The sequence below is a fragment of the Vespa velutina genome, chromosome 5 (genome assembly GCF_912470025.1).
Source record: "Vespa velutina chromosome 5, iVesVel2.1, whole genome shotgun sequence".
Lineage (NCBI taxonomy): Eukaryota > Metazoa > Arthropoda > Insecta > Hymenoptera > Vespidae > Vespa > Vespa velutina.
In genome coordinates this window covers 4,609,826-4,635,806 of record NC_062192.1, presented here as the reverse complement: position 1 = coordinate 4,635,806, position 25,981 = coordinate 4,609,826, and the positions used below count along the sequence as shown (strand labels likewise).

The 25,981-nt window shown below is 33.4% G+C and overlaps 1 protein-coding gene across 8 annotated transcripts in view; it reads left to right on the top strand.

Annotated features, from left to right (window-relative positions):
• LOC124949079 (potassium voltage-gated channel protein Shal) overlaps positions 1 to 25,981 on the top strand; it is a 106,304-nt gene that overhangs the window by 56,234 nt on the left and 24,089 nt on the right. For 6 of the 8 annotated variants that reach the window (XM_047493640.1, XM_047493637.1, XM_047493635.1 and 3 more), the window contains exon 4: positions 6,581 to 6,733. In XM_047493640.1, coding sequence (XP_047349596.1) covers positions 6,581 to 6,733 — 153 coding nt within the window. Of the gene's footprint in view, positions 1 to 6,580; positions 6,734 to 20,407; positions 20,459 to 24,472; positions 25,881 to 25,981 lie in introns of those variants that run through there. The other 2 variants (XM_047493636.1, XM_047493639.1) reach the window with 2 other exon arrangements.

The window sequence follows — 25,981 nt, the reverse complement described above, 5'->3', positions numbered from 1 at the left end:
ATATTTAACAGGACATATTTAGAAATTTGTTCCAAATAATGTTATTCCTTCTTTCATCTCACGTTTCTTCAAAACGATTTTACGATGAGAGATAACGACACTTCAATGCTTTCATCATTGCATCGTCACAGAGACGAAGCGGTAAACGATCGTAAATCGAGTTCTCGATCGTTCGATCGTTCGATCGATCATTACTACTCCAGAATGGGCCACCGACGAGCCACAAACGTGTTTGCAACCCTTTAACTGTGGCACGGCCTTCGCTTCAAGAATGCTTAACAAGATTCAAAGCCTATGATCTCGTTATCTGTCTCTATTTCTGTCCTTTTTCTTTTTCAATCTTTGTCGAACTTTTTTGAAAACAGATAATAAAGTTTTATTTTTTTTTATTTTTTTAAATCAACGAAAACAAGAATAAACGATAACGATAAAGAGAAGAAAGAGGAATTCGTGAAATAATAGAAATACGTATCGTGTAGTTCCCATATTATTTCACAAATATACATATACATGAACTTTTCCCTTTTAAGTTTACAAACTTGTCAAATATAAAGGTATAAAAGTTATCGGAAAGATTCGTGAAATATTTGAAAAGAATTCGTTCGATTTTGCATTGGTTACGTGTATGCCATATTCGGAATATGAGTGCCTTATAAAAATGAATTTTTATGAAATAATAAAAGAGCACGTGTGCTAGGAACATTCGACAGGATAGGTCATTTTTAATAAACCATATATCTATGTTACGCGCGTGCGCGTAATTGTTTGAATAATAGTTTAGATAACCAATCAATATTGGGAGCGACGATATTGGTAAATCTGGGTTCGTTAAAAGGAGAATGTATCCTTTCGATAAACTCTCTCCCTCTCTTTCTCTCTCTCTCTCTCTCTCTCTCTCTCTCTCTCTTTCTTTCTATTTCTCTTGCACTCGTCGACCTAGCAGATGCGACCAATCGGTATCTTTAGGTCGTGTATTGATTTCTTCCGGGTCATGCTCGCGCTCGATCGAATATTATCAGAGAATTCTCAGATTTTCTCTCATCATCGATAGTGGGAAACGTCATCCTCGAAGCTAATTATAGCAAGGCGTGATGTAAAGAGGATATCCAACAATAAAGCCGGGGAGATCCCTTCGTTGTCGTTGTTGTAGTCGTCGTCATGTCACGGGACACGAATTTTCCATCTGGCGTGGCATATCGAACGCAATCGTCGTGGAAGAAGCACGTTGCGATCGGTTTTAAGTTCCGCTTCAATCGGCTCGGCTTGGCTCGACTTGCTTCGGCTTCGTTCGGTTATCATCATAGCACAGAAGACAAACGGAGGAGGAGGGTCTTTGAATGACTTTGTCGTTGTAAAGGCCGCTTCAAAGTTACCTCGTGTTGAGGGAAAGGACGGGCCTTTGACAACTCCCGTTTTGCCTCAGTTAAAAGTGTCCCACCGATTTTTCTAACACCTACTCTACGTAATTAGAATGCGAGATCGTTTTGTTAAGTTAATATACATTTAATCGATCTCTCTTTACTTTATTATCTTGCCCAAAGATATATTTTGTTTCGAATTATTAAAAATGTCTAGCAAAGGCGTCAAAAAAAAAAAAAAAAAGAAAAAAAAAGGAAAAGAAAAAGAAAAAGAAAAAGAAAAAACGACGAAATGATTATGCTTATTTAATCAAAGAAATCAATATTATGAAGATCGTTCATTCAAACAATATTTACGATTGTCAATAATTAAGATATTTTTTAATCACTATTTAAGATATTTTTAATACGATTGCCTTTCGTATGATTCAACGCCTATCTTCGTACGTCTTTTTATACTTTTACTCTTCGAAATAAAGGCTAAGCTGAACCGTATTAATCAGAATCGAGTCGAGATTCTGAAGCAGGCTTTGTTGCTCGTTCTCTCAGTTCGTCCTTATTTTTCTGCCCCGATAAAACCGTAGCCCGTTGTCCAGTTCATTTCTCCGTTCCAATTCTTTCCATTCCCTTTTCTTTTTTCCGTTTTTCCTTCCAACCTTTTCTACCCTGAACATTTATTTCCGGTTGGCCGATATTAAATTCACTCCTGCAGCCATTTTTGGATAGTGCATCTGTATTTACGTATAACGAACGCTCCAACGTGAATCCATCAATCGTATCTTTTTCTGTTCGACATCCGTTTCGTTGAAATCTTTGGCCATCTTAGAAAAGTGTTCATGCTTGTTTACATTATTAAAGTGATTTAAAAAAAAATGGAAACCTTTTTCCAGAAGTCAAAGGAAGGTATTAACTTTAATGAGTTTTAATGAACATCAAGGTGAAATTTAAAGCCCTGTTCAATGCTAAAAAGGATTTTTAAATTTTTATGCTAAAGTAAATATATTTATTAAATAATATCGTTTTATGAACGGTGAAATGACTTCTTGCTCTATAGAAAAAAAAAAGAAAAGAAAAAAAATTATAAATATTATTATTAATTCAATTAACAAATAACATCAATTAATAAATGTTTATTCAATAAACATCAATAAATGATTATTAATTCATGCTATTCGTTAATTGAATTGATATTATCATTAATAAATGTTATTATTGATGAATATAGATAATAGATTTAAAAATTTTAAACTCGCAATAGTATATAAAAGATAACGGTGTATTGTTCAAGAATATTGTATATCTGTGTGTGTTCACAGTCTGAATATTCACGATTCACACTTTTGAATGGAAAATGAGTGTCGTTGATTGAAATATAAAATTGTCTAGGTCTTTCGTGATTCATCGTTTGAAATGAGGTATTTAAAAGTTCTCCTATCAATAGAGGGACAGAAAGAGAGAGAAAGAGAGAGAAAGAGAGAGAGAGAGAAAGAGAGAGAGAGAGAGAGAGAGAGAGAGAAAGAGAAGAAGCGTCACAAGCATGTAAAAGGTCATGGCAAGTACGACATTTTTCTATGACTAGGGTCACGCTGCCGGAAACAACTCGATGTAACCAGTTATTTACGAGCCACAACGAAGGCGCTTTTGGATTTACGAATGTCACATCTTTACGTCTTCTAGTTTACAATTTTTTTTAATAGCTTCATATCACACGTCGACAATTGCTTGGATCTCATAAACAAATTCTCATTTCTTGTTTTATTCGACGAAATTTTTAACGATGCCATATACCCGTATACGTATTTCCGTTGATTTTCTTACTCGTGTGCATTCGTTGTTCCGCTTGTTTACGACTTCATCGAATCTTTCTCCGAAAAAAATTTGTCGAATTCGAATTTGTATAGAAAATACGTGAAAATACGTGAATGCGAAGTAAGAAAAAAATAACGAGTAAAATAGAGAGAAAGAGAGAGAGAAAGAGAGGCAAAATTTTTTCCGATCAGACCGTTGTTATTCCTGAAACTGAGTGTTCTATTTCTACGTTCGAATATCTCTTTTTCTCTATTATTTTCTCTCTCTCTCTCTTTCTCTATTTTTCTATGTATATATATATATATATATATATATATATATATATATATATAATATAATATATATATATCTTTCTTTTTCTTTCTCGTACTTTTTTCTTTTTCCTTAACACGAGACGGAGAAATCGAGACGGAAAGAGTGAAGTCTACCGCGATAAAACGAGTTTAATCCGACTTCTTTTGAGAATGAAATTCGTAGCTCCTATCGGCAGAAGGGCTGAGAATACTGTATGCGTGAATAATTCCGCAGATTGCCGATATCGAATTTACCTCTTTCTCTCTCTTTCTCTCTTTATACAGGATGTTTCATCATACGTATCATAATTTGATATCTCTTAATATATTTATGAAATTTAAGCGCTCGTTATTTTTCATGTTATGTAAATAAAGTAAAACAAAAAAAAAATAACAATTGACATCATGATCAAATGACAATGACACTATTATTGTACTGACTACAATTGCAATCAATTCGTATGCAAACACGAGACAAATAAATAGAAATAATGAAATTAGACAGCAGTTTCTGTTTCGTCGATTTTAATGAAGCATAACTTTAATGGCTATCGAGTATACTATCGAGAATTAAGAATGATAGATGTTATTCAATGTGTCAAGCCTTGCAATTGGATGTAATAAAAATTAATTCATAACAATCTCTTGGAAACAATTTTTTCCTCAGACGAATTTACACTTTACAATATTGGAACCACGAATTCTCATAAAATAAATTACTTTTGTTAATCTTAAATGGTTGATTCTACATAGATTTGATAGAAGTGAAATTTTTAGAAATATTTAAATCAAAACTTGTTTAATTTAATAAGGATTAATTTAATACTTAATAAGTAAAAACACATACCGCTTAAAAAAATCGAAGTTACTACTCGAGGTAGAGAAAGGCTTTGTTTACCTATCATAAAAGTTTCTTTTATAAGATTAACTTAAAAAAAAAAAAAAAAAAAAAAAAAAGAAAAAAAAAAAAAGGAAAAAAAAGAAAAAAAAAAGAAAAAAAAGGACATTGTGATATCGTTAATAAGAATTAACAATGCGTACGATGAAACGCCCTGTACATAGAGAAGACATTTGAATATCTTAACGCTACTCGGAGAAAGGAAATTCATGAATATATTTTCACGAGGACGGAATTTAAAGGCGGAAATAATACTTTTCTTCGCCACGATGAGGATCAATATTAACTGGAGGTTAAGGGCAGGATAGCTACGTCGGTACACGTTTCTTCGTTGCTGTAAACTCAAGATAAAAAACTTACCGATCGATTTTATTAGAAAGCCACGCTATCGGATTTAATTTTTGCAGTTCGATACGTTTGCTCCGATTAAATGTACGATTAATGGCATTACTTGAAATTTTTTTCTTTTTTTTTTCTTTTTTTCTTTTTTTTCCATAAACGCAGTACCATTCGAATGTAGGTATGTAAAATTATTTCTTTGGAATTTGAAAAGTTCATCACTTATTCCGATAGTGAACTCGAACGAATGAGAGAGAGAGAGAGAGTGAGACAGAGAAAGAGAGAGAGAGAGGAGGAGATAGTGAGAGAAAAAGAGAGAAAAAGAGGTGTGAGAGAGAGAGAACGAAATACCTTAGATACTCGTAGAAATCCTACGAGAAAGCTCCAATGCGAAAATACGAGAAGTTATCAAGTGATCTCGACATCGTTCAAGCGAGAATCATATCTTTCTCAGCCTTCCGAGCTCCTGGTAAAGATTTGATTCCGCAGAATGGAAAAGTGCTACAATCTCGTCAGCAAAATGTTTCAAAAATGTGTTCTTTTTTGAAGAGACTGAGCGGTCGACGTTAAAAGCCATCCATGAGTCTTTCAAGAAAGGAAATTTCTATCTTCTTATCTCTCGATCGTTTTTATGTTAATGACAAAATTCTCATGTTTAAACATCAAACGAGATTAATATGTTCGATATGTTATCTTCCATCAGATAAAAAGTATCTTCGAATTCGTAACTTTTTATAATTTTCTCTATTTCTCCTTTTTTTTTCCTTCTCTCTGGCAAAAGAGTAGCCTTGGCTTCGTTTCGCCATGAAATTATCCCGTTGTGTTTAGGTATGTATACGTAATTTCTTGGAATAACGGGAAACAGCTGTTTTACATGAGGACGTGCTACATGATTTGCTGCAAGGACATAATTCAAGCTGGCCAGCAATTTCCCTTACATCGTGGCATCAACTATTCTAAATACTCGAGTTTGATCGACGATAAAAATCTCGTAACTTTTGAATGAAATTTTTTCCTCGTTATATCTTCGATTTCAAACATTGCTTAGAGATCAATATCGCCGACTTAGTACGTTTAGGAAGATTATCTATATTTTATAATGTGCGATTCGTGGAATATAAAGCACATTATTTTAGAAAACTATTATTATATATTAATCTTCCAAAGTTAGAAATGATGATTCAGCTTACCACAGAAAGATATCGATTTACACGGAGATAAAGTGTTTGTAATTTCCAATGAATTGCGAAAATTCTAAAAGTTCAAAAGTTACGTCATTCCTATCTTTCCTTCGCAACGAGCACAGTAGTTAATATCGTTAAAAATTCCATCAACCACGATCCTTTTTCAAAGGAGCGACATTGTTAGAACATTTAATAAAATCTTACATTTCCTTTCCATATCAATGAGTCAACTTTGTGAAATTTATTCTCACATCTTATCGAAAAATCTTACAAGTTAACGATTAAATCATGATGAGACAAAGAACTATCTTATCGACAATGAATTATGTTTTCAAAAAAAGAAAAAGATAGGATCGATCATATTCTGGATTATATTTTGCAATTATTGAATATACTTTTTTCTATTTGTTAGTATACATATCTATTCTTATTTCTACGTATCGTACAACGTACGTTAATCAACTTAAACGAACGAATTGAAAAGCAACAATTAACATTACATATTTATTTAAAAAAATTTTATATATCATCATTGAATTTATCCAATCGGGCAATTCTGTAATATTTTTTTCATATCAGTGAAGCCAAAGGGAACTATTCGGATGTTAGGGTGTATTTAAATGAGATATTCTCTATATATTTGAGTTCAAGAAAAGGAAATGAAGGGATTAAAAATGAAAAACTTTATTATGATTTTAGGATCGCGAGTTCGTGGAAATGGAGGTGCCCTATAATGGTGCCCCAAAGAGGCCAGGTTCGCCGTCACCATTGACGTCACCTGCCCACAGCACTGCCTCGAGAGGCGGCCTCCTGCAGTCCTGTTGCGGTCGCTGCTACCCTCAGCGTTACCAGGTACGCGGTCGGCGTATACTCGCCTCAACGACCTCGATAAGCGAGGGTCCACCCTCATCTTCCTCCCACTCTCACCAATCGCAGACGACTTGCCAGAATCCGCAGGCTAGCCAGTTAGTAGACCCTACTACTGTGCCGAATGTCGCGTTCAATTTTCCAGGCGAGGACAGACGTCGTCAAGGCACGAGCACTTCGAGCCCGTACAACGAGACAAGGGTGTGAGCCGAGCTAGCTCAATGGGAGTCTACGGATACTTTTCTTTAAATGAAGCAAAAAAAGAAAATAGATCCCTCATTCTAACGTATGCGTTCCCTTCCTTCTCACAAGGTACGAAATACACGAGATTATAGGCTGATCCTTGAATAATTATCATCTTTAATGTCCTCGCGAAGAATTAATAATAAAGACTTACGATCAGGATGAGACAAAAGGAAGCGGCGCAGTTTTCTTATGTTCGAAAAAAGTGTTCGATCGTTTGTTCATCAATTTTCTTCCGAAAGTTTAACTTTCATCGTTGGATGTTTTTCTCTTGATAAAGGATATTATTCATTAATCCTTATTATTCATTGATGATATTGAAATAATTTGAGCTTTCTCATTAGGTTATTGAATTTTTTTCGAACGAGAACGTATCCGTTAATTATCGTCATAATGAGATATAAAGGCTCAACGAGATTCTAAACTCGGTGACACGAATTTTACGGATTAGTTGCAAAATCAAGTTGATGGAGAAGTTCCAACAGCACGATGATCATACTGGTGATTTGATAAACGCGCGTAAATTCACGCCATATGACGGAAACCAAGTGCGACGACAAAATTTCGTTGTCGTCGCTTTTGGGGATGCCAAAATCGAGCGTCACTATTCGGTGAATCTCTCTGTCATCTATTTCTCTCTTTCCCTCACACGCCGTTTCTATCTTTCTCTACTGCGTCGCACGTGGTCACTACATCCTTCTCTTCGATTGCGTTCTATTTTCAATGATATGACCATGGTGGTCGTTAATCGGTCGACCACGTAATACTCGATGAACGATTTTTGCTATATATAGACATATGTGTGAATACATATGTGTACAGAAAGTGAACGCGCATCTTTTTTTTTTTTTTAAGTATAATTTGTTAAAATAAATTGTTTCCCGATTCATATTATTTTGGATATTTTGCTCTAATTCATGTGCATTCATTTATTTGATTTTCTATCGATATCGTACGTTTTATCTTGGTATTGTATATATATGTATATATATATATTTATATATATATATATATGTATATATATATATATATATATATATATATATATATATTTATATATTCAACGTAAATATTTCTAATAGTACTTCATGTATTTTCATTTTATTATGATTTTTATTTTCTGTTTATTATCGAACTGTTGAAATATAAAATTTGATATATTTATAATGATTTTTTGTTAGACATTTCAAATGAGATATTGAATCCGACAGAGATTCTTAAAAGGGCAAAATAAAATTTCAACGTGATACATACTCATTAACAGTAACTTTAGTTTAAATAAATTTAAAGAGACGTTTAATCTAATTAAAAAAAAAAAAAAAAAAAAAAGATGGGCGATGAACAGACATCTCATTCACTATGGTTAGAACAAAATAAATGAATGAATCGTCTCATCGATTTCTCAGACTCGATTCACGATCAGCCGTTTCCCTAAGCACTGCCCTGAGAGTTCGCGTTATGAATTGGTGCTCTCGAAAGAAATAATATTTTTCGCTTTTACTAGTAAAAAACATTTCCTAATCGTTACGATTTTTCTTGCTGAAATCGAAATCGTGAAAATCGTTTCATCGTTTCTCTAGCGAATTTCCTCATGAGAATAATCATCGGAGACGGATTTATCAAACTTATCGTAGATTAGTTAGATTATTCAACACACGTATACACAAATTAATACAATATATATATATTATATATATATATATATATATATATATATATGCATAAAATAAATAAAAAAAATTATATTCATTGTTGCCACTCCTAGTTCACTAATGAAATCGGGAGTGGGATCTACTTTAGAAATTAATTATTCCACGAATTCAATTGACTTCGTACCGAATTCTAAATCAGTGTCGTAGATATTCAACATAGATTCGAATGCGAACGTACCGGATTCACGCGACGAATCTATAAAAAGGAAAACAAAAGAAGATAAAAAGAGAACGAACGAGATTGAAGTTCGGATAACTTCAATTTAATGAGTTCTTTGAATTAAAATGTTACATTTAAGCGTGATATATATATATATATATATATATATATATATATATATATATATTATATACACATATATTATCATACGCTACTCGAATAAGATATCTATCTCCTTTTGTTCTACCGAGAAACTCTTTCTAGAAAAGAGAACTCTTTTATAGAAAGCAAAGTTTTAATTGGAAAAATAAATAAGAACGAAGCAAGGAGAAAGCAAGCTTGTAGGGACTAGCCAGTGCTAAAGTTCTTCGAAATTATGTGATAAGGAAGACAGTCGGAGCTTCTCTATGCGTGCCGAAGTTTCTCCTTCCTTCGTTAAACTTTGCCACGGAGATCCGGTACGCTTACCTTCGACAACAACGATGATGGAGTTTAATAGGTCACTCTCATGAGAGTATAGTTTCGACGTCCTTTGATTTATACCTTCGATCGCGGCGAACGTCTTCTCGTCGATTAACTCGGGTTTATCCCTATCTTTGTCTTCCCTTTGAATCTCCAAATTCGAAGTACGTCTCTCTTTCTCTTTCTCTCTAACGTTTAGAGCAATCCGTTCACGTCGTCTGAGGTTGCTCTTGAGAGAGTCCAATTTGGATTGCGTCTTGTAGAATGGATAAACTAATCCTTGGATACTTGATAAGATCGTTCTTGAAAGTTTGACTAAAGCATCGACTCGTAAATCGTCCTTCCTGAAGGTAAATCGATCGTTGTAAATTTGTGTTTCCTGTGTAATACAATCCTTTATGTTCTCAAATTTATTTATATTTATTTTCATAATAAATGGAATCTTAGAGATGTTGATCTAAACTTGTCTCTTATTACTTCATAAAAATTACTCAAAAAGGAAAAATAAATCGATCAAAGTTATATCGATTTCTCTTTGAAATCCTTGGTAGAGTATTAATTTCGGAGATATTGAACAAAAATTGATAAAATATTTTATATTTAACGATGATATTAATTATCAGATTTTAATTAATTTTTACGATATATTATTAAAAAAAAATATATTATATTTAACGATGATATTAATTATCAGATATCAATTAATTTTTATGATGTATTATTAAAAAGATCTATAATAATATTGATATATGCACGAGATTCAAATTATTACACGTGGAATGGTTTAACTTAGGACTAATAATAAAGATCGTTTGGATCGTATAGTGATTGATCTTTCGGATTGGTTCGATCGAATCTTTGTTGAAGCGTCAAATGTTTACCATAGGAAAATAAAAAAAAAAAGCTACGATAGCGGTCGGTTTAGACACGTGTCGGTTGGAATGTTTGGCGATTCGATGTATGTATATCAACTCGTAAATCAGCCTCCGTTAACGAGGGAAAATGAGAAGTGATAAATGATTTAGTCGCTCGACAGATCGAGGACAAGACCCCATCGAAACTCCTTAATCGTGCCTTCTCTCGTATCTCCATTTTTATGGAAGCCAGTTTTTAATAGTTCATCATTCTCTCTCTCTCTCTCTCTCTCTCTCTCTTTCTCTCTTTAATCTTTCTTTGAATCCTCGTTCGCGTTAATTGCTGATTAACATGCGAACCAACTTCGGTAATGTGTCTTAAACACGCTTTACTGCACGAAATTTATCTTCAAATTTTCCTGTGAAATTTCTGTTAAAGATGAGAACGGTGAAGTATTAGATATTTGTATGTACGAATGAAGTCATTAAACTAACTCATAATCATTACACAGTATTTATAGAGTACTTTTCTTCGAAGAATTTATCTCATTGAGAAAATGAGAGTAATTTTTTCAATTCATTTATACTAGGTTGAAAAAAGAAGTGTCGAAAGTGAAAATAGTACATCGTTGTAAAAATCCATTTAATATTTCGCATAACTATGTGCCACGTCACAATTCATCGTAATCGTTGACTTCGTTGTTTTTTCCTTTCCATTTTCGTTTTCCTTCTTTTTATTTCACTTTTTGCGTTACGCGTTTGGTCGATGAAAGGAAGGTGACGTGGCATCGAATGGATTGGAATGGTTTTTTCATACGTTGAATCGATCGAATCGTTTGGATGAATCCGTAATAATGTCTATCATCGTTGCCGGCGGCAATTTTTTTCTCGTTGCTTTTTACGAGTCGATGCTCAAACACATACATAGATAAACTACATACATAAACATGAGATACGACATCTTCTAAGCATACCGATGACAGGATTTATCGCACCAAGTTCTTCTAACGCATCCAAAAGTCGCTATGAATTTTTTCTCGACTACGCTCGAACTAGTCGACATTGTTCAACGATTATCTCTCTCTTCTCTCTTTCTCTCTCTCTCTCTCTCTCTCTCTTTCTCTCTCTCTCTCTCTTTTGATCACCGGGCGAATCGTTCCTATCCCACAGGACGAAAGTTTCCTTGTATTCGAGCTCGATGCTCATTGGCCCAGTCCTAAGTCTTCCAATTTAGGTAACTTAGTCTTCACTCCGGAATCCTATTCGAGCTCGTACCTATCACCCTTTTCTCGTATGTACATCTAATGACAAGTATCATTAGCCTCTTAACATACAAGTACATACATAACATACACATATCTTAAATTATATATTACTCGATCGACGTAAGATACGACGAAAAAGAAAAAAAAAAAAAAAAAAAAAAAGAAAAAAAATATATATGCAGAAAGTATAGAAAGATAAGAGGAACTAAAAAAAAAAAGAAAAAAAGAAAAGAAAAGAAGAGCTCGCGCCTGACGAATAAGACGGATTGTCTGTCCCTCCCCCCCGCCCCGCGAAGTATTTAACGAAAAGAAGAAGTAAAAAAAAAAAAAGAAAAGAAAAAAGAAACAAAAAAAAAAACAAGAAAGAATCGAGGAAAAGTGGAAAAGAAAACAAAAAAAGAAAAAAAAAAAATAAAAGAGAGACGTCATTTTACATATCGTCTATTATACTTGACGTCTCTCCCGGCACGTTCCTCTGATTGGTAAAGAGAAAAAAGAAACCAAAAAGAAACGTGTGAGAGAGTGAGACGACGAAAGAAAAATGCACGGAGAAAGAAAAGATAGATAAAAAGGAAAAAAAAAAAGAAATAAAAGAGAAGAAGAAAAAAAAATAGATATATATATATATATATATATATATATATATATATATATATATGTATATATAAACGGAAAAGGAAAGCACGCAATCGATTTTATTCTAAACATGGAAGAATTCCAGGAAAAAGACTTATCTTTTTTTCTACATGATAATCACTCGTCATTATTTTTTTTTTTTGTCTTTTTTTTTTTTTTTTTTAACTTCGTTTCTCTCATTTCACGTTCGCTTCGACGTTTGGATTATAAATGCCGTTCTTGAATGAGCGCACGTAAGAATGAAAAAAAATGACGAGCGCGAGTTTCACGTGAAGAAGAAGAAGCGAAGTTTTAACCTTCATGTTTCGATATTACGTGCATTTTTTTACGATTGAAGGTTGACCAAGGTGCGAGCTTATGGCCCTAATAATAGATCTTTAAGGAAATCTTATTTTTTCTTAGGTAAAATCCTAATCGAAACGACGAAACAAGAAAGGCCGTTTTGAATTATAATGATTAAATAATAATTAATATTAATAACGATAATAACAATAATAATAATAACAATAAGGATAATAACAATAAGAGTAATAACAATAATAATAATAACATTAATAAAGTAATTAATAATAAATAGTAATAGAGATAGAGATAGTCACGAAAAGAAAAAAACACAGTCAGAGTGTTCACGAACGTTCGTTTTACGCAACGATATGTACATAAAAATCGTGATTACGATATATATATATATATATATATATATATATATATATCGACTTCCGGTATTTGTAAGAATATTTTATTTCATTTTTTTTATCGTTTTTTTTATTTTTTTTTTATTTTTTTTTATCCCTTTCCATACTTTTCTTCAGGCACTGAAAACGGTCGCGATTTCGCTCGATCGATTCTTCGGGATTGGTTGGAGCCGAATGAGTTTTTTTTTTTTCACGAAAAAAAAAAAAAGTAATTAACTTAGGGACGCGAAGATTAATGAATTCTCCTTCAGTCCGGTTAAATTTTGCATTCATTTAGCTCTAATATTTTAGATTGATGTTTGATAATAGAGATTAGATAAATGCAATATGTCTCGAGGAGAAGTATTTTCTCTTTTTTTTTTTTTTTTTTCATTTTTTTAAGTTCGCTCGTCTCATCGACATAAGACTGTTAAAAAAAAAGGAAAAAAAAAAAAAAAAGAAAAAAGAGAAAGGAAAGAGAACAAAATTAATGCCGCTTTATTATATATCATACATTAATCAATATTGATTTCTTATTAATTTTTTTAATAAATGAAAACGATCCAATGACAATTTATTGTCCAGAAGAATAATAATTAATTACTCGACGTCGGCCAGTCTCGAAGTATATTCGACTTTTGTTTTCTCAAGAGAACGATAACGTGCACTTTTTTTTGTACTTCCTAAGGAGTTACTAATAAATAAATATTTTTTGATATATTTGATGTTATCGCGAATAAAATCGCGACCGTAATTTTTCTTCTTCTTCTTTTTTTTTTTTTTTTCTTTTCTTCTTTTTAAATATCTTACTTGGCACATTCCTGCTACATATAAATACGCTGTTATAATTTCTCTTTCTTAACACGCGGCCTAAACCGTAGATATGTTATCAAAGATGACAAACGAATATACATATATAAATATAACGAGAAAGAAGCAAAGAGAAAAAAAAAAAAAAGAAAAAAGAAAAGATAAAAAAGAAAAAGTGAAAAAGCAAAAGAAATTTCGCATTCTGATTCGCTCGGGTTCTCATTTTTTGCAAGACAAGATAATACGAGAAAATATCACTTTCGCTTATTCAAGCTCTTATAAAATAATTAACGTATCTCAATGTAAAGATAAACCAACAGAGAGAAAAAAAAAAAGAAAACACATACACAAAGATCTTTTTAATCTCCGACGAGGTATTGTTTTTAATGTGCGTGCATTTATAAGATTTTCACTTGCTCTTCATTCCGATTCTAAATGATATACATAAATATATTCGAATATAAGAGGGAAATAACGCTTGAACAAATAAAGAACGAATTCTTACACAATTTTACGATTTGATGATGAGCTTGAAAGATAAGAATTTAAAGGAGGTCTTTATTGATTTTCCTTCGCCCGCGAAATATAAGGTCTTCGGAGTCGAGAAAGAAAGAAAAAACTTACAAACGAAATTGATCCTCTTATAATACCTTTATAAAAATGGATAATTTATGAAATTTATTTGAAACGCTAAATCGGCCATTATGATGCTTTTTAATATCGGACATTGTTTTTTAAACTCTTAATAAGTCTCAATTGCATTTATAGAAGAAATAAAAATGAAAGAAAATATTATAAATATTCTTGATGTTTCGAATGACGTATCACGTATCGTATAATACGACGTGATACCAGATTATTAGCAGAATTTAGCTGAACCATTTTAGAGGAACCCATCGAAGTAATATCATCTTCTGTGCTTTCTTGCGTTGACAGAAATAGCACTCGCGCGTTCGTACGGACAACATGATTTGTATATATGCCAATGTGATCGCCAAAGAGTCATGGACATGTATATAACCGATGTATGGTCATCCTTGCACAGATATCGACTAGCAGAACGTTCTATAGTAACACGTTTTGCCTTGACCTTAGGGATACCAACGGCCTTTACATTTGCCTTACGTATATGGCATAGCTTATATTTACGAAACGCAAACTCTAACTAACAGCGTGTCTTTTTTTAAAGAAGACAGTCCTGTCTTTGGTGAACGCGTAACTGCTTACTTTTTTATGTTTTCTTTTTTTATTTAAAGAACTTATCGAGAACTTCTTCCTTCTAACTTAATATTTCATTCCGACGGCAAAATAATCAATTATTCCGAACGTTTCGTTTGTTTGTTTGTTTGTTTTTTCCTTTTCTTCTTTTTTTTTTTTTTTTCAAATATTCACAGGAAGGAAAAAAATAGGAAACGTCTTTACGTTTATGCGTACGTATCTCGAACGGTATCACCGTAAACGTCGACAATGTGTCGTGGCTGTGCTCGCGTACACGCCGATTGATGCATACACGTGCGATTTAGGTTACACACCGTGAATGGTGAGTCCCAGCTGCACGCTATGCATTATTATCGATCGAACGTTACGCTTTACACGTGACTACGAAGAGGCGATATATACGTACATATGTACTACGTGTATCTTTACAATGATTTATGTATTATATATCAAACTTCGGGAACAGATTTGAGTGGACTTTGTATATGAATGATTCAAACGGCGTTCCATATCGATTTTAATATTATCTTTTAATAATATATCTTAACGTAGTTTATCTTTGTCCGATTTAATCCTATTCTTATTTATCCAAAGTTTTACGACAAATTCGTATTAATATTAACGAAGGCATTCTCGTAAATCTTTATAGTTTGTTAATTGTTAAAGGAAGAGGAAAACAACGTTACGAGATTTGATATTGTTTAGAACAAATACGAGAATCCAACAGTGCGCAAATCTGCTCAGAGAAGATCCTTTCTTTATGACGAAACTCGTGAGTAATTCTGTCCCTCATTTCATCACCATACCAGCCGTTTGCTCGGAAGCAGGTCATCCAGAGATTTACTCGAAACTAGTGTAATAAGGGAAAGAGCTGTTCGTGATTAGAGCACAGTGAACAAGTGTGTATGTGTGTGTGTGTGCGTGTGTGAGAGAGAGAGAGAGAAAGAGAGAGAAAGAAAGAGAAAGGAAAAGACAAAGCGTCTGTATGAGGTTTGACCTGTAAGATTTGAAATGGCAAGAACAAAACATTTTTCTTTTATTTCAATAAAAGAAACAGCGCAAAGAAAAGAGAAACATTCTTCGTCGTTTTAGCGATTAATCGTTTCATGTTACGTTAAGTCTTTTTAAACTTTTCTTCGACTGTTTCCGGTGAATTTAATTTACTTCTTTTTAAAGGAGAATTTCATTCGAAAACGTTGGTACTTAAAAGAGACAGAAGTTTTCCTTTTGATTATAATTATTGATTCGAAAGTTTCCTGCACTTCAATGTTGCTAATCGATATTACTTCCTTGTCGCACGGAAATTAATTAAAGGAGTAATGTACTACAGAATTAGATATTACCTATTATAATTAGACGTGGTTTTGGTTTACCTTCTTAGTTTACTTTAACAATCGTTATTGCTCTCTCTCTCTCTCTCTCTCTCTCTCTCATTTCTCTAAATTTTGCGTTCTTTGAATTTTTTTTTTAAGTTTCTTTTTTCGATAAAAATAATATAAAATTAATCGTCACAAAAGGATCTTTCTATACTGTGATATAAAAAAAAATATTTAATCGATATATTATCGAAGAAATTCATATATTCATTCCTATAGGAAAACACTTTCAGCACTTTAATTTCTTGTCTTTATTTTTGCTCTCGAACATATATGTATATATACATATATATATATATATATATATATATATATATATATATATATTATACATATGAAAGAGTTGGTAAGACCTTGGTCTTGAAATACTGAAACTTTCATTGGGATATTCTTGAACGTGTCCTCGAGTTGAATTTTCGACAGTTTAAATCGTAGCACTTGAATAAAAACATTGAAATACGAGGGTGCATATATCTTCGAGTAAGGTGTCTTACTTTTTCGTCTTGTCCACCATGACGTCATCGTAAAAAAGGAAGAAAAAGAGAAAAGAAAAATGCATCCGGTTCACGTTCGTAGAGACGATGCACGATGAAAAAAGAGATGACAAAAGGGACGAACGACGAAGTCGTTTGTCTTCTTTTCTCGCTGCAACTCTCGCGAAAATACGTTGAAATATATGAGAGCCTATACGTTTTCATGGTTTTCCTGGCGACTCTTGGGAGCGATGTCGAGAAATCGTTCTTCTTCTTTCTCTGTCCCTTTTCTAGCCTCTGTTTTCTCTGACTGCACCTATGTACCACTTTTTGATCTCGCCTTAGACGCGAAAGTAATGTGCCGTGAATCGGAAAAATAAAAAAGAAAAAAAAAACGAAGGGTGAGAAGAAGAAAAGAAAAGTGGGGGGAGAGGGAGAGAGAGAGAGAGAGAGAGAGAGAGAGAGGGAAAACACATAATGACTGAGCCACTAGCTACCGTCACTTTTCCGCCTTTTCTTTTTTTACTCTCCAAGGAGCTAACATGTTACGGTATTCAAATAAAATCATACTTCCTTTTTTTTTTTTTTTTCACGTTTCTTCGATACACGTCCGTTTAACGCATAAATATTTTCATTAATCCTGATATATATGAATATGCATTAATCCGAGTTACAAAGAATTATCGAGAATTAAATTCTTCTCGATTTTCTTCTTTCTTTTTTTCAAAGCATCCACTTAGAAATAAATTTTATTTAAATCATTATGCATAATATGACAAAGAGAACGTCATACGAACTTTTACGATATTTTACCTGAATAAGAGTAGTAAGTATTTATACTATATTTGTGAATTATTTTCTTTGATAAAAAAATTTTAAGCGACCCTTAAAATATTTGTAACTTTATTCATAAATATAAGGATTATAAAAATATAATTTTATTCCTATTTTGAAAGTGAATAAGAAATGTTTTCCTTTTTTATCATTATTATGCGGAAAAACTCTTGAACATTTCATGGATCTTGGGAAAGGCAAAAAAAAAAAAAAAAGAAATTATCAATAATGAAAATATTTCTTCTTTAATCGTAGAATACAATTATTGTCGAAAATGAAAAATTCTTATGAATTTGCAACGTTAAATGGGCCACCTTGTATTTTAAACGAACTCAATCTAAAAATAAAAGGTCACACTTCTCGCAGAACCTTCGACGGTTATTCTAAAAAGGATTTCAAATTGGAACACACGACATATTTGACTTATTCGATTCCATTATTGGGTCGTAGAGATAGCGAAAAAAAGTTCTTTTAAAGGTAAAACCCGAGAGACGTATGGCGCACCTGAACGTCTAAGAAATTTGCTTTTCAAAGCATTCAAATAAATTCTTACTTTACCTCCAGCTCGGCGGGCCGCATAAACGCGCTCTATCACGGCACGGCACTTTGATCGGGTTCGCTCTTTTTCCTTTCCTTCATTTCAAAAACTCTAGTTGATCCTCTGTATAGAGACATGAAGAAAAGAGGTTCACTGTATAGAATGAGAGAGAGAGAGAGAGAGAGAGAGAGAGAGAGAGAGAGAGATAAAGAGAGAAAGAGAAAAAAAGAAAGCAAGAGCGAAAGAGAGATAGAAATAGAAAAGGGTGAAAGAGACGTGTGAGCACATTGAGAGGGCGAATGAGAGAAGAGGAGAGAGAGAGAGAGAGAGAGAGAGAGAGAGAGAGAGAGAGGATGAGAGAGGATGAGAGTGATTCGGTAACTCAGGTATTCATTAAGCTCCGCTTTGCGCTCGCTTCTCTCTAATCCATTGACTATCAAACCTTTTTCCCTTCCACGTGGACACAGATTCGTTAAAACGAATACTCGATATGTTATTCGTATTAGTTTCTATTATGTTTGTTCGTTTTCCATACGTTACTCTGTATGAGCAATCACGAAGGTGCAAAATTTCTCCGATTAAAATCGGGTCGCAGGTGCATCGACTCGTAGAGAGAGGGTGAAAAGCGTACCGATGAAAACGACGTCTATGTCTTATAGCAAACGACTATTTCTCTTCTTTCTCTCTCTCTCTCTCTCTCTCTCTCTCTCTGTCTCTCTCTCTCTCTCTCTCTCTCTGTCTCTCTCTCTCTCTCTCTCTCTCTGCCTCTCTCTCTCTCTTCCCATCGTTGACGCAGCACTCTGCATCCTCTCTAGTTAGCAAAGGCGGTATGCTTTCAAAGAACTGGATCACAGGGGTGGCAATTAAATTATCGCGAAGAGCTTTGTGTGTCAGAACTGCCAAGGCAAGACCTCAATAAATCTCGCAGTTCGACCGGGCATTAATTATTCTCTCTCAAACTTTCAACAATGAAAGCATTTAAGATCGAATAAATGTTTCCATTGGGTAGGGTCGATCGAAACGAAATTGTTGAGGACATTATAAGACGTTTCATTGATTGTTTTAACTGTCTTAAATGAAATCGTTGAAATCATTGAAATCGTGAAAACAAAACAAAAAAAAAAATGAACGAAGATCGAACTATAAGTATTTTCTGAAATAACAAAAGTAACAATTGTGATCAAGATTTTGCTTTAACGAGTTTTCTTTGTCCCACTTTTTCGGACGACGAATGAAAATCATGCAAAGTGAAAATATTTATTTGCATCATTCACAAAATTCTATAAAAGATAAAACGAGTAGTCAATAATTTTGTCTAATACTTAACATCTATTTCGTGTAAAGATATCGGATTATTTTAATAAAGCAGAAAAATATTTTATATTAAATCGTATCATGAATGGATTATTATATCAGTGTATCACCAAATCATTGATCATTTACAATAAGATCGTTAGATTTTCAACATTTCTATTGTGGATAATACTTGCTTCAATTAGGGTCCTTATATTTAATTAATTAGAAACAGAGAATTAATTTTCGAGAAAGATAATGAATTTTTTCTATTAAAAATTTTGAAATGAATTTTGTATATACAATTTATTTCAAATTAACGATTATCCTTGATGTGTATCATTATAATGTTCATAATTATTATTGTTGTTTTATAAAAATTTAATATAAATAATGTAAAAGTTTGTATCGCCTCTTCGTAACACGCATAAATCGTAAAAATGAATATTTTAACATTGAGTTAGAGCGTTCTTATGGTTTATTTCATTGGCCAATTTTTAATTAACCGATCGATAATGTAGAAAGCACAGCTGCGAGCGTTACAATTGTTGTCATCATTGTCTCCATAGCCATTGGCTATAACTAAACTTTGATAATATTATTTTTCAATGTCGTTTCACAAAATCTTCGTGAAACTCATACACGATAGCTATGGCTTCGATCTTTAAAACAAATACTTTTACTATTTCTACTTTTGAATATCGAATTACATTCGGATACATACATACGTATGTATATAGATATCTATATTTTATTTGACGTTGTCAAAATAACTTGTCCTGAATATCGATATGTGGAATTTTCACTTGAAAAATTCCTATTTTTTCTTTTTCCTTTTTGTTTTTGTCAATCTTCAAATTCGTTTGCATCGCTATCATATAGAATCATCGAAATATCGTCGGAAACATATCGATCTTCACGAATAAGTCATATCATTCGTTGCGATAAAATTCGTCGCTTGAGACGAAGAAAGTATGTATAATAAAATAAGGAATAAAAGAAAAAAGAGAAAAAGTCATCGTTGAGAGAACGATGACATCGCGTCGAATTAACCGGAGCATAATCTACGTTATAATGTATAACACGAGTTGCTTTTATGAATAATGCATAGCCGAAGGAACAGCAGGAGCCTGTAGTGGAGCATCCACTTCAGATCAACCAGGCAAGACAAAATTGAATCTTAAGTGTCCGTCTAAAAAGCTCAGTCGATCCTCTCGTCGTTAACCCAGTAACGAGCACCACGTTTGAACGACCCTCGCCGTTCCATCCAGCCCTCGTCTCCTCGTAAAAAGAAAAGCGGTGGAGGCTGCCGCTGTCGCAGCGAATTCGTTGCAGCTACTCCACTAGAAATATATGAGTGTCCGCGAATCCAGTATCACCACTACCCTTACCTCTACTCTCAACCCTATTATTCCGTATCATTCGTTTTTCATCGATCCCCAACAGTATTTCGCGTCCTTGTCACCACAAGGGGAAGATTAATTACCGAGCAGTCGTTGTACCTTGTCTACCTGCGTCGATCACAGCCGTGTCAAATGATAAATGGAGTCATAATCGAGTTTTATCTAACTATCTATCTATCTATTTTTCTTTTTTTCTTTTTTTTCATTTCTCTCTTGGCAAATACCCTACTATCGCAATGATAAGGGAATAACGTTATACTTTATAAGTGTCGTTTATAAACAGTAACGACTTTATCGTAGCGACGAACATTTGCGAGGTCGATTAATTAACGCTCAACAGGTCAATCGTCGAAGACTGGCAGTGGTCCACATTTGGATATCGCTAGTAGTATTTCCGACAATATCATTTAGATATATTTTCACAATCGAGTTAATTCTCTTTTCCAAAAGGGATGCGGAGGATATGTTCGAAAATTCATATAAGTAATCGTTTGATATATACGAAAATTTAATCTATGGCCTGTCTATCCTTCGATGATTTTATTGGAATTGAGCTGTCACGTGAGAGGGAGATTAATTACGAGTTAGTCACTCAGTCTCGTAGTACATGTGCACGTTCTGAATATACTCCTTTGAACGATCAATCAACATATAATTAAGGATCCTTGAAAATATTAAATCGTTGGTAATTCAAAAGTGTCACCGCGAAATAGCTATAATTCTATATGAATCTCTCGAGCTGATAAATTAGAAATTTCCAAAAGGCTGTGATCGTAGCAAGACAAGTAATGATGTCTGGATATTCCTGTTTCTTTTCTATTATACAGTGAACCGGACGTTGATAACACACACGTGTACATATACATTTCAAGTATAATATATTCTGATATATGTATATACTATATCATATATGTATATATATATATATATATATATATATATATAAATATATAAATATATAAAAACGTGTTTCTTTACAAAAAAAAAAAAACTTGTGCACCCCGTAGAAAATGTATCCTCCTGTTTAAGGTAAGATTTCTTTAACAAAGTACAAATGACTGTTCTTTTGTTCCTCACCTCTAAAAATGAATTACGAAACCTTTTTGCTATAGCCGATTTATAGTTGGGAATGTTTGACTTGTTGTTTTTATTGTTGGCACTTTTTTATTGTTCCACATCTGTATATATATTTATATAAATATATATATATATATATATATATATATATATATATACATATAATAATATGTCTTATGAAATTCGTGTTCCAACGGTGAGGAACTTTGTTTCATTATACTAATTAATTAATGTACTTACATATATTCTTATTATTTTTTCAACGTTTATCTATGATCGATTGCCCATACTAATTAATCATTTCGAAGTGAATACAATTATATGCGGTTTTTTTTTATCACGATAATTAAAACTTCTTTATCCTTTGAGGATTAAAAGGAAATATTTCCAAGTGGGGAACCATTAGGGATTACCGTTGGACACAAATTTTATAGAATGTTCCGACTATCTCCGTTAATCGGACGATTTATTATTCGTCCGTTTTATTCATACTTGTTTACGAACGTTGCGAATGTTGGATCAAGTTTAAAATATAGCGCAAACATACGTACGTAAGTACTTACGTGCCCGTACGTTTATGTAGATAAACGGGGGAAAAAAATTGGGGTGAGAAAAAGAAAAATGGGAATCTCCAATAATTTCGTTTCGTGCTCTCATTGCGATGTCTGCGAAAAAACGGCATTGATGTTCCTGAGTAAAGTAATTTTCATATCAAGTTATTCTTGCAATAAGTATTTTATTTTATTATTATTTCTTCGACATGTTTTCCCATTTCCATAGTTTCTTTTATTTTATTATTATTATTATTTATTATTATTATTATTATTATTATTATTATTATTATTATTATTATTATTATTATTATTATTATTATTATTATTTTTTTTCTTCAATAACACTTCACGTTAGGTGTTCTCCTAACGAGAGGAGAGAATAAACGATATATGCTTTAATTGCTAATCGTGAAGTATGCAATTGTTGAGAACGTTTCATTGTTTAATACCACTCAACCAATACTCATTTATTTAAATAGGACAAAGAATTCGCGCAGGAAATACGCAGAAATTTCTTCGTTCTCGATCGACTCTTTTGCTTCTTTTTATAAATCTCTTCGATTATTCGATCGTGTCACTCTTTTCCTTCTTTTTATAAATCTCTTCGATTATTCGATCGTGTCACTGTCGGAATAGTACGAACTTTCGATTATTTTTCGTACAATTTTTATTTCGTTCTGCTTGAAATAGATTCTCAAGAATAAAAATGCTTTAGAGTTTCGAATCTATGTTCGATATTTTTATAAAGGAAAAGTAACCTTCGAATTATAAATTTACAGATTAAATGGAACATGTCCTACGTTTTATCGCTATTATTCATCCATTTAGATTCAGAACTAATGGTTGAAATATTTCAAGAAGTAGTAACGTTCCTTTAAATCATACGCGTTTATATATCATTTGTGATCGTTCAAAGAATATTGATCTTCCATTATGATGTCTGAAGGTTCAATGTAAGTTATCATCGTAGTGCTATAGCATATCGTGTAACAAGTACGTAAAGCACTGACAGGTGTCGTAAGAACGTCACGAGAGTCCTCGTACTACGAACTTAAAGTTCTCGCATCTCTCCTTTCGCAAAACAGGCAGGTAGCTGGCCTATTTCGAAAAATTCTTGACATTTGTAGGTCAGAAGTCGAAAGGTTTTGTTGAAAGACAACGAAACACAGTAAAGGATTACGTGAGTAAAAATAATTTTCTGACGTTCATGTAACAAGGCACGAAATAGAGATTAAAACGATATATCTAATCGTAGAATTTATTATCCAAAATTTGATCGTAAATATTTATAATGCCCTATTATTATGTCTAATTGTAAAACTTATTACCCAAAATTTTACCAAAAAGAAATTTATAAAACTATAAATTAGGAATAGATCGTGACATGTGTAGACTTAGAATAGGACAATGAAATGAAAGTCATCGTCATTTCACTTAAGTATTTACGGACATTATTTTATTGCAAAATGTCCGCTTATAAAAATAATTTGACCATCAGGACGAGTCTTATATATCACCCTATATAACGACCTCCTCGTACTGAGGATTCACTTAAGGTGAAAAGTATTGTTTAGGTATATAGCCCTTAAATGGATTATGATAAATCGAGTCTTGTGCGCGAGGCTCGATCTCGTATGTCTCCATGTAGGATGAAACGAGTTAGATAGATATATATCGCGATGCCATAATTTCCAATAGTGACCTTTCCAGGAACGTAATTTGTGAAGAATATTTTCGCGAGAAATAGTCGATGAAATGGTTGACGTTTTATCTCTCTCCCGAGAATATTCTTCAGAGATATTTAACGTAGTATCTAGCTATAAATAGTAAAGACTTAGAAAGAAAATAAAAAGGAAAAATAAAAAGAAAGATCGTATGTTTGTACGTGCGTGAGTGTGTGTATGTGTGTGTGCGTGCGTACGTGCGTGCGTGCGCGCGCGTGTGTGTATGTGTGTGCGTGTGTGAAAGAAAGAGAGAAAGAGAGAGAGAGAGAGAGAAAGAGAGAGAGAGAGAGAGAGAGAGAGAGAGAAAGAGAAAAAGAGAGAGAAAGTGAGGAAGATTTGTATAAAAATAAAAGAAAAACTTAGGATAGGTCAGTCTGGCGTGCAACAATGTAGTGTGTGCTTGTGGTGTGAATTTCAGCAGGCGTACAGTCAGTACATCCCAGCTACAAGGGCCCAAGTTTCCGGGGCCCAGGGTGGGCAGACGGGGGTCGCCATGGACGGCACTTACCTCGTCGAGGCCTCATTTTGAGTGTCCGCTACGTAGTAAGAAATCGATATGTCGAGATAAATCTTCATGTACAATATATACATGACACATACATTATATATGTATAGAGATCGATATAAAGCAATTCGATTGATATTTGTATAAACTGTAAATGAAATGAAAAGGAAAATGAGAAAAGTAAAAAAATTTTAAGAGTCTCTTTCTAGTTGACAAGAAGTCACATTACCGATTCGAGGTACGTACGATTCGAGTCGTGTATGAAAATATTTGATAATACGTGTGAAAGTGAACTAAAGTAAAAACAAATATATAAAGGACATTCTTATAAAGCTCGAAAGCGAAAAGAAATGTAATAATTCGAGACTAAAGGTCATGAATAAATCAAGGAAGGGAAAAAGAAAAAGAGAGAGAGAGAGAGAGAGAGAGAGAGGGAGGGAGAGAAAGGGAGAGAGAGAGAGAGAGAGAGAGAGAGAGAGAGAGAGAAACGAGGTGAAGACAAAATGAAAATCGACATGAATTAAAAAAAAAAAAAATTAGTAAGATACACCAAAAGAAAATCTACTGTGTCAATCAATCAAATTCTTCTCTATTTCCTCATTTCCGTGCTATCTCCATCGATGCGACCTCTCGACCCCCCGGGATCATCAACGACGACGATCGATGATGATTCGATGTCTGGATTCTCTATGCTGATGGATACGACGACCGCAATGATGACCATCGTCGCATTACTACCACTGCTATCACCACCGTCACCACCAACATCAAACCACCATCACTGCCATTCCGATCATCGCCACCATCTTCATCGTCATCGACATCTCCGTACATCGACTTTGAACGCACTTCGAACACCACAATGGCTCCCTCTTCTTGTCCGTTCGATTTTTGACACACGCAATAACATATTCTTTACGAAACGATCGTTCGTTCTGAAATTACTAAACGATTAAATCGCTGATCATTATTAATGTCGGATGAACGAAACGCGTTCATCAAATACGAACGACAAACAATGGAACGACTGAACACACAAAAAAAAAAAAAATATCAAAACGTAAACCGCTCGTCGTCGTAAACGCGTGCTGCGAGTGTGCGAAATCAAAAATGACGTGTAATGTATTTAACGACACTCGGGACGATATGAAAAAAAAAAAAAAAAAAAAAAAAAAAAAAAGAAAACAACAATTCGATCGACGAACGCTCGACTACCAATCGTTGACGGCATCACGGAATGGAATCGTCACGATAACGAAAAAACGAAAAATGGAACGAAAAAAAAAAAAAAAAAATAAATGCACCAAACGAACGACGAACGGTTCCATGCGATGCTAACGAACGGTGAATGAAAACGAACGCAACGAAAAACAAAAACAAAAAATAACAAAAATGACGCGCACATGAACGTGCGACGTTCAT